General features: G+C 40.7%; 1 protein-coding gene across 1 annotated transcript; it reads right to left on the bottom strand.

Moving 5' to 3' along the window:
- Positions 1-2,651: 2,651 nt before the first annotated feature.
- Positions 2,652-3,590, bottom strand: LOC108438420 (olfactory receptor 6N2-like). Its single transcript, XM_017716211.2, has one exon. The coding sequence runs from the start codon at positions 3,588-3,590 to the stop codon at positions 2,652-2,654; it is 939 nt and encodes a 312-aa protein (XP_017571700.2).
- Between the last annotated feature and the right edge of the window lie 10,311 nt (positions 3,591-13,901).

Raw genomic sequence — 13,901 nt, forward strand, 5'->3', positions numbered from 1 at the left:
ATTTGTGGATACAGTGTTGAACTGTTTTCACAAACAGTGGTTTTCAGAAGTGTTTCTGAGCCCATGCAGTGATTTCCACTACAGAATCATGTCTGTTTTTCATGCAGTGCCACATGAGGGCCCAAAGATCATAGCCAGCAAATATTGTTTTTTGGCCTCGTCCCTTGCATACAGTGATTTCTCCAGATTCTCTGAATCTTTTATTGTTATTGTTTACCACCAGATGATGAAGAGCAAAAGTTCTTTGCTGTTTTATGTTGAGAGACAAATCTATGTCCTCCTCCACCAATATCTGTTCGACCAGCAGTTTCACTGCAAGGAGTTTACAATCTCCAATGCCATAATTACTTTCTAAGGGACTTACTTTGTGGGAATAAAAAGGCAATTGGGTATTACTTTTCAGGGTCACCACTATACTGAGATAGAATCACACCAACACTTTCTCATGTATCCACTTCTACCATGAATGCTTTTGATGGGTCAGGATGTTTAAGGATGGTAGCTGAGGTGAAAGCAGATTTTAAAATGTGCAGATTCTCTGCTGCTGGACACCAAATTAATTTTTAGTTACTTCCTTAAGGAGAGCTGTGAGGGGTGTGACAACTGAACTGAAGTGTCAAATGAATCTTCTGTAGAAATTCACAAACCCCAGCAATCTTTATAGCTCTTTGATGTTCTTGGGAGTTGGCTAGTCTACTACTGCTTCTAACTTTTCAGTCCATGAGAACCCCCTGAGAGCTGATTATATACCTTAAGAATGAAACTCTTTCTAAATGAAATTCACACTTTTTATTCACACTCTCTTGACGGACAGGTTGTTTTCTAGCAGTGATCACAGGATGTGATGGAATTGATGGACTTATTGCATGTGAGTGTTGTAATGTGAAGACTAATTCAGGATATCATCAATGTACACAATCACAAATCCATCTCCCTATGATGTCCTGGAGGGCATTGTTTATAAATGATTGGAAAACTTGCAGTACTCATAGTGCCCCTTGGTGGCGATGAATGCCGCTTTCCACTCATCACCCTCCTTAATACGGATTCAATTTTAGCCACTACAAAGATCCAATTTAGTGAAAAAAATTAGCTCCACAAACTTGTTCAAGGGCTACAGAGATATGTGGCAAAGGATAGGCGAATTTCTTTGTGATGTTGTTTAGAACACAATAGCGCATACAGGGTCTAAGACCCCCCATCCCTCTTTTAACAAAGGAGAACCCTGAAGTGGCTGGGGAAAAGGACAGACAGATAAACCTTTGAGCTAATGCCTCCTCAATGTACTCTAGCTTACTCTTCCTCATTCAGCACTGGTGCGCCACAGGGCTGTGTGTTGAGCCCCTTCTCTACAGGCTCTATACCCATTGACTGTGCCCCCACCCATCCCACTAACACTATAATTAAATTCTCAGATGATACGGTCATGATTGGACTGACCTAGGGTAAAGATGAGACAGCCTACAGAGATGAAGTCCAAGGACTCCTCAAAAACTAACTTTACAAAACCTAACCTATTACACATCAACAGGGACTGTATGGAAAGGGTACATGACTTCAGGTACTTGGGTACACACATTGCTGAAGATCTTTCCCGAACCACCAACACCACAGCATTAATTAAAAAGGCATAGCAGCTACTTTACTATCTGAGAAGCCTCAGGAAAAAACAAACTGCAAGAGAAACTTCTGGTGTTCTACTACATCTGCTCCATTGTAAACATGCTTCATTTCCACATGGCACACAAGCAGCTCAGCATTTGATAGGAGAACCCTTTATAGAATCATCAACACAACCCAGAAGATTATCAGCTGCTAATGTTGCCCTGGTTCTTACAATACTGAAGCAGATGCTTTATCCAGAGTATTTCAAGCTACGGATGAGAAGGACTGTCAAAAGACTTAAAACATAGTATCATCTAATGTTTGCATCTCATCTTTACATTGAGATATAGACAAGGAGATTGAACAGGGTCTTGAAAATATCTCTATCCACAACCAATGCCCCCCAGGTAGACAATTGTTCCTGAACAATGTCACAACATGCTGATTACTTGGGCATATTCATCACTTACTGCAGGACATCTAGTATTTCAAACAGCAGAAACATTGCTGCTGAACTTAAACACATGCTTTGCTGGAATGTATGTATGTATCAAAGCTGGAGCAAATTAATCATTATCATAGAGTTCCCCTAGGCATACATTGTGTTTTAGCACAATTCTGTAGCCCTACAAACCAGCACCTATTTAAAAATCAACAAAATGAAACATACTTGCATTAAGAAAATTTCCTTTTACTCAGAAATATGACATCAAACTTTTCACTGTCACTTTAAATGGTCACTCAACTAATTTGCAGGTAAAATGAACATAGACTTAATAGAATCTTAAATTTGTAATTTATTACAGTCTCAGTTTGGGTTAAATCATTTTGAGTGCAGCTGTAGTTGTGATCTCACTAAAGCGGGTAAACATGTACACTATTAAATTATTTCTGTCATTTATGTTTTGGTATTTATTCATAATAGATTAAGGGTAAATGTGGGATCATGCTAAAAAAAATAATCAACAGGTAAACAAAATAAATGAGATTATTGATGCATTTAACATCATACAGAACAAAGGACACAAAAGATTTAAGGAAAATTTCTAAAATGATCTGCGTGTCTTTCTTTTCCACAATATTTTCTTAATTTTTCTATAAATCTCATGCAGTTTTAAACCATACATAACAGGATTAATAAGAGGAGGAATGACCAAGTTTTCAATAGATATTATCACAGAAAAAAGGTGGGGTATATTTCCTTCTAATCTGGTGTTAATCACTTCTAAGCAGGAGAAAACAGAAAAACTGATGAAAATGAAAAGGTGTGGGAAGCAGGTCTGCAGAGCTTTTCTTCTGAACTCTTTTGAGTTCTTTAAACAGACTTCAAATATTCGAGCATATGAGTAAAATATGAAGAACATTGGTGGAAATACAGTAAGAGTTAAACCAAACAGTCCATATATATTGGTAACCGATGTGTCTCCACAACTTAATTTAGCAATTGAGTAATCATTACAGTAAATTCTGGTCATTTTAAATTTACACAGCTGAAGTCGGGATGTGAGTATTATTAATATTCCAATTTCACAAGCAGAAAAAAACCAACAGCACAATAAAAGCTTTTTCACAGTGGAAATTTTAACAAGAGTTGCATATTGTAATGGTTTACATATGGACACATATCTGTCATAGGCCATAGCTGATAACAGTGTGAACTCTGATGCAGCATATGTATAAATACAAAATGCCTGAAACAGGCAGGCTGAGTAAGAAGTAACTGGTCTGTCAGATAAAAAATCACTCAGCAGTTTAGGATAAAGGGCAGTTGTTCCCAAAAGAGAATTGAAAAGTAAAGCAGCAATAAAGATGTACATTGGCTCATGGAGACATTTGTTTGTGCAAATGACAAAAATGACAACAGCATTAAAGCAAATTATTAACAGATAAACTGTCAGAGTAATTACAAAATAAAAATATCTGTACTTCTGCAGTTCTACATGCCCATTCATTACCAAGTAAATAACATCAGAAGAATTATCCATTAGTTCCCATGAAGTAACCCATAAATCTCTGGCATATTCAATTTGTCTGTAAGATGTGGTGCTGGTCAATTATTCAATAGAGATCATAAGCAGTGGTGAACTGTGACCTTACAGTCAGGCTGTTCTGAGCAAAACAGCTCTGTATGTATTTATACCTTCTAAGATAGTGACATCTTACTGTTTACTTACTAACTGGTTAGTCTGTAGCCCAGCCCACCTTTGTTTCTATTGCAACAGTTTTACTAAGAATACTTCTAAACATCCACTAAATTAAGTGATGACATCTTTTGTGATTTCGTTGTTTTATCAAGACTATTTCTATCAGATCACATTTTATCAGATCTATCAGATTATATTACATTTTCCTTGTCTGTGGAAAAGTTTGGTTACTGTGCCTGATTTAGTTCTGTTTTTAGATCTGTCTAGGAACAGATTGTTCTATATCTCTGTCTGGGCTTTCAGATCTCTTCCTGTCCATGCTTTGGATTGGCTTCACCAAGCAACAGCAGCTGGGCATCACAAATAGTATTGGTATGCAAGAAGGATCAGACTTCCCACCTGTGTGTGGACTACAGGGCCCTGAAAGCGCGTACTGTAAAAGACACGTATCCTCTCCTGCACATACAAGACACACTGGAGATGCTCTCAACTGCCAAATGGTTCAGTACTCTAGACCTGGCGTCCGGTTACTGGCAAGTTGCACTAACACACAGGGCCAATTTCTGTAGCAGGAAAGGCTTATTCAGATGGCATGTCATGCCTTTCAGAATTTACAACACACCAGCAATGTTCCAGTGCCTGATGGATCATGTCCTGGCAGGCCTGCAGTGGGGGACGTGTCTCGTCTATCTGGATGACATCACAGTGCTAGGAAAAGATGTCTCAGAAATGCTCCAACACCTTTCTCAAGTGTTCAACCGGCTTCTCCAAGCCAACTTGAAGTTAAAGCCATCTAAGTGCTGCCATTTCCTTCACCAAATAGGTTACCTGGGTCACATTGCTTTGGCACAAGGGATTGCCATAGACCCAGAAAAGGTCCAGAAAGTCCAGCAGTGGCCTGAGCCTACGTGTGTGTCTGAAGTTCGTCAGTTCATAGGCCTAGCTGCATACTATCGATGATATGTACAGGATTTTGCAGCTATAGCTAAGCCTCTTCACAAGCTCACCAAGTAGAATGCTCACTTCTGGTGGACACCGGAATGCCAAGATGCTTTTGAGACACTAAAGAGTTTGCTTACCACTACACCTGTCCTGGGCTACCCACGTGACAGCGGTGACCTCATTCTTGACACAGATGTGTGTGCTAGCTTATGGGAGCCAATGACTGTCTTCCACCAAACAGAATTACTGCACCACATGGAGAGAATTACTTGCAGTGGTGGAGTTCACCAGACATTTCCATCAGTACCTTCTAGGAAGGCCATTCATTGTGCATTCTGACCACAATAGTCTGCAATAGCTTGTCAAGATGAGCCTGAGGGTCAACTGGCAAGATGACTTGAAAAACTTGCAGAGTATGACTTCAAGGTCGTGCATTGACCTGGACATCACCACTACAATGCAGATGTTATGTCATGAAGACCATCTCGACAAACATACCTGTGTAACAGTCTCAGAATCACCAGATCTGTGCCTTCATCCAAGGTTTCTAATTAGGAAACATTTTCAACCACTTGACAGAGGTGACATTGTAAACCAGCCATTAGGGGTGTACTTTGTACTTCTGGTGCTGTTCCCAAGCCCGGATAAATGGTGAGGGTTGCGTCAGGAAGGGCATCCAGTGTAAAGCTTGTGCCCAAACTATCATGCGGATCACAAATATTATTGCCATACCGGATCGGTCGAGGCCCGAGGTGGATTCAAACTGTTCTATCATGGTGTAGAGAGGAAGAGAAATGGAGTAGGGATAATCCTAAAGGAACAGCTTGGGAAAAGTGTTCTGGATGTAAAGAGAGTGTCAGACAGGATCATGAGCCTGAAGTTGGAGGTTGCTGGTGTAATTTTGAATGTGGTCAGTTCATATGCACCACAGGTTGGTTGTCAGTTAGAGGAGAAAGAGGAATTTTGGAGTAAGATGGATGAAGTGGTAGATGGTGTCCCTAGAGAGGAGAGATTGGTGCAGACTTCAATGGAAATGTTGGTGAAGGGAACAGAGGGGATGAAGAGGTGCTGGGTATGTATGGTGTGAAAGACAGAAATGCAGAAGGTCAGATGGTTGTAGATTTTGCAAAGAGAATGGAAATGGCTGTGGTGAACATGTATTTTCAGAAGAGGTAAGAACACAGGGTGACATACAAGAGTGGAGGGAGGTGCACACAGGTGGATTATATCCTTAGCAGGAGATGCCACCTAAAGGAGATTGGAGATGGTAAAGTGGTGCCAGGGGAAAGTGTAGCAAGGCAGCATAGGGTGTTTGTCTGTAGAATGAGATTAGAAACAAAGAGGAAGAGAGTGAAGACAGAGCCAAATATTAGATGGTGGAAGCTGAAGGAGGAGGATGGTTGCAGGCAGTTCAGGGAAAAATTGCAACAGGCCCTTGAGGACAGTGATGAGCTACCTGAGGACTGGGAAACTACAGCTAAGGTGGTGAGAGAAACTGGCAAGAATGTGTTGGGTGTTTCGTCTGGTCAGAAGAAAGAAGACAAGTAAAGTTGTTGGTGCAATTAGGAAGTCCAGGAGAGTATTCAGAAGAAGAAGGCAGCTAAGAAAAAGTGGGATAACCAGAGAGATGAAGGAAGTAGGCAGGAGTACTGTGAGGCTAGTCGCATAGCGAAAAGAATGGTGGCAAAGGCTCAGGCCTATGATGAGCTGTATGAGAGGCTGGACAGTAAAGAAGAAGTAAAGATGTATCGATTTTACTAAACAGAGAGATAGAGCTGGAAAGGATGTACAGCAGGTTAGGCTGATGAAGGATAGATAGGGAAATGTACTAGTGAGTGAACAGAGAGTGTTGAGTAGATGGAAGGAGTACTTTGAAGAACTAATGAATGAGGAAAATGAGAGAGAGAGGAGGACAATGGGGGGAGAGATAATGGATCAGGAAGTGCAGAGAATTAGTAAGGTGGAAGTGAGGGCAGCTTTAAAAAGGATGAAGAATGGAAAGGCAGTTGGTCCAGATGACATACCTGTGGGGGTATGGAGATGTTTAGGAGAGAAGGCAGTGGACTTTTAACCAGGTTGTTTAATGAAATCCTGGAGAGTGAGAGGATGCCTGATGAGTGGAGAAGCAGTGTACTGGTCCCCTTTTTTAAGAACAAGGGTGATGTGCAGAGCTGCAGTAACTACAGAGGTATGAAGTTGATGAGCCACACCATGAAGGTATGGGAAAGAGTTGTTGAAGCAAGGCTAAGGCGAGAGGTTCAGATAAGTGAACAGCAGTTTGGTTTCATGCCCAGAAAGAGTACCACAGATGCAATTTTTGCGTTGAGAGTGTTGGTAGAGAAGTACAGAGAAGGTCAGAAGGAGCTGCATTGTGTCTTTGTGGATCTAGAGAAGGCATATAATAAGGTGCCAAGACAGGAACTGTGGTACTGTATGAGGAAGTTAGGTGTAGCTGAAAAGTATGTTAGGGTGGTTCAGGACATGTATGAGGATCGTGAGACAGTGGTGAGGTGTGCAGTTGGAGTGACAAATGGTTTCAAGGTGAAGGTAGGGTTACATCAGGGATCAGCTTTGAACCCATTCTTGTTTGCAATGGTGATGGAAAGGTTGACAGATGAGGTCAGGCAGGAGGCTCCATGTGTAACAGATTTAATTTATTTATTTTTCCACACAAAATCTTCGTATTTTATGTGTTGGAAATTATCCTGAGTTGTGTTGGGCAGAAAATGTGTACAACGTGTATATATATATATATATATATATATATATATATATATATATACACATTTGTATAATTATTATTTCACTGTATTTTATTTTTCTCCATTTCCCCTTGTGGGCGGAGCTACTGCTGTATCGGTTGCATCTGCCACCCTCTCCTCGGCTGAGAGTAGAGAGGTCAGTGAAACTTTGGTTTCCAGTAAAATAGTTAAAATAATGTTCGACACAGTGTTAAAAAATGCTAAAAAAATGGTACAATATGAAGCAAAATGCCTTTGTTTTATGAGATGGATGTATTAGAGGTGTATTTAGGCGGAATTTTCCAGTATAAAGGTGAGAATTATTAGCAAGCTACAGCTGCTGGTGCCATGTGTAATGCTAACCCCCCCTCCCCCACCTTTTCTGTGATTTTGGGGTCACGCAGAAGTTTGTGCAGGCAGACAGGAGGCTGGATGCTATTTCTCAATGACTTTTGTATTTTACATCCAGGCATGGTTTTAAACTCGCTTCATTAGCTCAGAGGTTTTATTCTTTTTGTTTGTTCTCATGTTTTTAAAAGGGTTTTATATAAAATACTATAAAAAGCAGGTATTAAAAAGGGTATACATTAAAAACATTAAAAATGAGGTAAAGTTCATGTGTTAAATAAGTAATATTGCACATATCCCAGGGGTTTTTGTTTTACAATTTGGCACTTTATCGTTTCTTCGAAGTCAGTCTTATAAAGATGTATTATATGAAGTAAAATTATATATATATGGATATATATTGAATGTAATTGTTTTTTTATATATTTTTGTACTGGTTATGTCTTTGCTTTTTATTTTATTGCTTTATGTGTTATGTTTAAGAAAAATATACTAGTGGAAATGTAGCTACAGTACGACTGCTAGTTTCTTTCATGTTAGAGACTCTAGATTGAGTTGGCTGAGAGTACTGCAGGAGAGAGAAGTTTGTGCAGGCAGACATGAGGCTGGATGCTATTTCTCAATGACTTTTGTCTTTTACATCCAGACAATAAAGGATTCCCAGTTGGTACCGGCATTGGAAGTCACGAGTTCTCCTTTTTTACAACACAACGCAGAGTAGTTGTGGCCGGGTTCCCTTTGCATGTTCGCTCCATTTGAAGGTTTGGACCCGCTACACATGGACCATGATGTTTGCAGATGACATTGTAATCTGTGTTGAGAGTAGAGAGCAGGTGGAAGAGAATCTGGAGAGGTGGAGGTTTGCACTGGAGAATGAAGGTCAGTAGAGACAAGACGGAATAAATGTGTGTGAATGAGAGGGAGGCAGGTGGAAAGGTGAAGATGCAAGGAGTAGAGGTCGTAAAGGTGGATGACTTCAAATATCTTGGGTCAACCATCCAGAGCAATGGACAGTGTAGAAAAGACGTGAAGAAGAGGGTGCAGGCAGGATGGAGTGGGTGGAGACGGGTGTCAGGGCTGATGTGTGACAGAAGGATAGCAGCAAGAGTGAAAGGGAAGGTTTACAAGACAGTAGTGCGTCCTGCTATGATGTATGGTTTGGAGACTGTGGCTCTGTCTAAAAGACAGGAGGCTGAGCTGGAGGTGGCAGAGATGAAGATGCTGAGATTTTCATTGAGAGTGACAAGGATGGACAAGATTAGAAATGAGCAGATCAGAGGGACAGTGAATTTGGAGCAGTTTGGAGATAAAGCCAGAGAAGCCAGGTTGAGATGGTTTGGACATGTTTTGAGGAGGAATAGTGGATATATTGGTCAAAGAATGCTGTAGTTGGAGCTGCCGGGTAGAAGGAGAAGAGGTAGACCTCAGAGAAGGTTTATGGATGTAGTGAAGGTGGACATGGAGATGGTTGGTGTAAAAGTAGAGGAGGCAGTGGATAGGGCAAGATGGAGGCAGATGATCCGCTGTGGCGACCCCTAAAGGGAGCAACCGAAAGAAGAAGAAGTACACATTATATATATATATATATATATATATATATATATATATATATATATATATATATATATATATATGTCTTAGGTTGGTAAACTCTGCGTGAGCATGAAATGAGCATGAAATGAGTGTGAGCATAAAATCTGCATGAGCATGAAAAGTTGGTCCACTGTTCCATGGCCAGGACGGAATCCATGTTGTTCCTCCTTAAATTGAGGGTTGACTATTTGTCTCCTGGAAGCCTCTGGCTTCGTCCTAGGGCCCTGCAACAACAGGTTTAAGAAGAGATACATGGGAGGATCATGAGACTTGAAAACGTGGGGGTAAGTTCAATCTATAGGTTACATCATTAATGCGTTTCACTATCTTGAATGGCCAATATATTTATATATATTATATAATATATATATATGGGTCATTCCATGGAAATGGCACATTTTGAGTCCTCATCGCCTCTTTAGGTGTATTTTATCTACTGGGTCACAAAAATCTATATTTTAACGGCTTTACACATACATTGAAATATCTCCTTTAATACAGTGTATTTTTTTTTATTTGATCTTTTTATGAGAACTTTGTTTATTTATTTATTTTTGCTGACACCACCTATTTTGTCATGTCCCTCATGGCCTTCAACGAAAGTATACTTAGAATATACCAAATACAACTATAAAAAAGTCCATATATTTTGATGTCAACCTAAACAACTGTCTGTGTTTAATTGTTTGTGATATTATTTTTCAAAATTAATTGATAATTATTTATTAAAATCACATTATTTATTTCTGAACCTAAGTAACCCCTCAACCCCGTAACACAAACGAATCTCCCCCACAAAAACAATGGTATGATCCATATGATCCATATACATCAAGAAGTGACATCACTCAAGTCTTTTGGACAACAGGACAGCAAAGACAGGCAAGTGGCTTCCTTCTTTTATTTAATTTTGGTCATTTATCTTGTGATATTGTGGTCGCCAAACTCAGTGACTCAACACCGACACATGAAAAAAAGATAGAAAACTATTACTTATAAAAAAAGGTTTTTTTATTTCAAAACTATATGCTAATTCTGAATCTCATGCATGCCATGTGCTCTCTCTCTGGTATACAGTATGTAGAGCAGCGGCCATTTTGTGCAAAAATCACAACCCCGTCACACTCAACCCCGTTACATGTTTGACTGTGAGGTATACATATCAATGATACATTTAAGCAAAAAAATTGAAAATGTCAAAGTCCAATTTGAACCATTCTAGTGGAATGACCCATATATATATTTTTTTGCAACTTCTCTCTGAACTTCGGAAGTCCCTTGTGCTGGTAAGTATCTTCCCACACTTGCTCACTCCATGTCATCCATTCGTCCACTGCAGGAATGTCAGTCTGAGAGCCAGTCCAGGGAGCTAATGGTGGTTGGTAACCTAAAATACACTGAAAAGGGCTCATACCATGACAGAACTGGTCAAAGAATTTTGTGCTATTTTGGCCCATACTGTATACTTAGCCCAATCAGAAGGGTTTTCACAAAACAGTCTTAAAAACCTTCCCAGTTCTTGATTCACCCACTCACATTGTCCACTGGATTTCAGGTGGTATCCTGATGATAGGCTAATAGAAACCCCAATGTGTTCAAAGAATGCAGCCCATACCTGAGATGTAAATTGAGGTCCCCTGTCAGAGACAATGTCCTCTGGAATTCCGAAAGTAGGGAAAAACCTGTTTGAATAAGGTGTGTGCTATGTGAAAGATACTAGGTATGGCTGTGAAGGGTACAGAGCTTGTCGGAATGCACTCTTCTGTCCTCCTGCATTATGTAGTGAGGACAAAAGGGGAGAGGTCTGCTGTCTGTTTACGTCAAATGAAGTTTCTACTGGGCTCTCTTGGTCAGGCAGGTGATCTCTTGGTCAGGCAGGTTATCAGTGATGTGTACACCAAGGAACTTTTTACTGTCTTTGCAATTGAACCACTGATGTGCATTGGTGAATTATTGTAGCAAGTCCCGCTGAAGTCAACAAATGTTCTATTTCATCTTATTAAGAGATAAATTGATGTCTCTGTACTACTCATTATTGTTGCTGATAAGACCCAGTACTAGAGTAACATCAAGAATTTCTGGATGTGATTTGATCTCTGCATTGCAGCTTATTTATGACTAAGCAGTATGAAAAACATATCACTAAGCACCCAACCCTGGGGAGCACTGGTTGTCAGTGTAACAATGCTGGAGATTGTTATGTTTATCCTGACAGACTGAGGTCTCCCAGTGAGGAAGTCTAGGATCCAGATGTGTTCAGGCCCAGTAAGCTCAGCTTTGCAATATGTTCCTGTGCTGTGATTGTGTTGAATGCACAATCTATGCACATCATTCTCATATAATTATTTGTTTTTTTCCTTTCCGGATTGGTCAGTAAGAGATGTATGACAGAGGATACGTTTGTACTCTGCAAACTGGTTAGGTTTAACGTGACACAAGAAGTGAAATTGATCTAAAGTGAAATTAAGACTGCTCTATATGTGTTTTGTTACTACCTGCTCAAGGCATGTCCTGATGACTGGAGTGAGTGCAATTGTTCAGTAGTTTTTGAAGTTCTCCAGAACAACTGACAGAAATGTTGATAATGTCTGGTAGGACATCTGCAAGCTATTTAGCACATCCCCTAAGGACCAAGACAAACATGGTGTCAGGGCCACAGTAGAGAGTAGTTTTAACATCTACTGTGAATAGACTAAGTACTTGGCTGTTGCTGTGCTTCAAACAGCTTGAATAAGTGTCCAATGCATCTAGGAATGAGGCATCACCATCATAGGCATACTGTGTCACTTTGTAATCAGCGATGGTCTGTGTACCCTGCCATATATGCCTCTTGTGTCTGCTCTTTTAAAGTGTCATTTAATTTTCTGTGCATATTTGCACTTTGCCTTTCTGATAATCTGAGACAGGCTGTCTCTTGCAGTGCTGAGTGCTCCTCTACGTTGCTCGTGACTGCCTGTTTTGATTACTTCCTGTAATGACGTTGATGCTTGGATAGCCCCAATAAAGCTACTCAGAAAGGTGTTGGAAGTTTGTGTAACTTCTGTGATAAGAAGACCTGCCTTGAGTGCAAAATATTTGTGTGGACTTCTCAGGATGGTGCTGCTCACTTCCTGGGCGCATTCTGGGACTTCTACCAGTTTGCTTTCAATCCTGTGCCAGAGAAAGACAATATGGGAGAGGCAATATCACTCCAGCCCCAACTCTTGTGCTACAGTGCATGTTGCTGCAGGTATGGAGTCTATTACAGCAGGATAGGTGACCATCAGGCCATGGCAGGTCTCACTTCACTGCCCAGTGCTCCAGACACAAAAAGTTAGCTAGTACTGGGCTCCACATTGCCTCCCAGTGCTCTACAGTACAACACTGAGTGACTGCCAGGTAACATGACACTATCTATTGTCCCGGAGAGCACTGCGGAGCTGGCTCCTCATTCTGTCCTACTGGTCATCCTGCCTGTAGCTGAAGGCCCTGCTGCCTCTGTAGTCCCTCCTGTGGCTGAAGGTCCAGCCGTTTCTCTTCTCCTGTATGTGGCTGAAGACTCAGCTGTTCCTGTCCTCTGGCCTGTGGCTGAAGACCCTGTCACTCTTATACTCTTGCTTTTGGTTGAAGCTGTTTATGTTTAAGATTAAGAGACCCTTATTAGTCCCACAATGGGGAAATTTTACTTCTCCATGAAGTGAAGTGAAACACTATATACACTCTAGTGAGCACACACACACTTGCCCGGAGTGGTGGGCAGCCCAATCCACAGCACCTGGGGAGCAGTTGGGGGTTAGGTGTCTTGCTCAAGGACACCTCAGTCATGTGCTGTCGGCTCTGGGGATCAAACCGACGACCTTCCAGTCATGAGGCTGGTTCCCTAACCTCCAGCCCATGACTACCCTGTTGTTTATTCAAATAGCGATGAAGCGATAGAAGATGATGAAGGTATCTCCACTGACACCGTCTTGCTTGTATATAAAAGTTTATTAGAAAGGAAGATCAGCATCGAAATCAGACACCATCAGAAAACAGTAGCTTTTGTCTTCCTGCTTATACAAGAAGGCCGACATGCTCCTGCCCTCCTATGTGTTGCTGAAGGCCCAGTCATTTTTGTACTCATATCTTTGGCTGAAGGCCCATTCCTTCCTGTCCACATTTTTTTGGCTTAAGGCCCATTAACTTCTGTCTCTCTGCCTGTAGCAGAAATCTCAGATGCTCATGTTCTTCTGCCTGTGACTAAAGGCCCAGTCATTTCTTTTTTTCCTGTCTGTAGCAGAAGTTATTTATTAAGGTATGAGAGTGGTAGAAGTCAGGTGAAGATGTCTGTTATTGTACAAGTACAGTATAACTCAGGTAGGGATGTCTATATTACAGTATAAGGATGGTAAAACTCAAGTATGAATGTCTGTTACTGTTTATATGTGACAGAAATTAAAGTTCGATTAATCTAATGAATTAATTAATTTCTTTCCATGTTAACGACAAATGCATTTAAATGATGACTTTGCCACAATCTTATAGTCCTCGAATGTGGGAATGTCAGTGT

The sequence above is a fragment of the Pygocentrus nattereri genome, chromosome 27 (genome assembly GCF_015220715.1).
Source record: "Pygocentrus nattereri isolate fPygNat1 chromosome 27, fPygNat1.pri, whole genome shotgun sequence".
Classification (NCBI taxonomy): Eukaryota; Metazoa; Chordata; class Actinopteri; order Characiformes; family Serrasalmidae; genus Pygocentrus; species Pygocentrus nattereri.

Bases quoted from the DNA above. Each gene is read 5' to 3' on its own strand.
- LOC108438420 (XM_017716211.2), bottom strand. From the start codon at position 3,590: ATGGATAATTCTTCTGATGTTATTTACTTGGTAATGAATGGGCATGTA.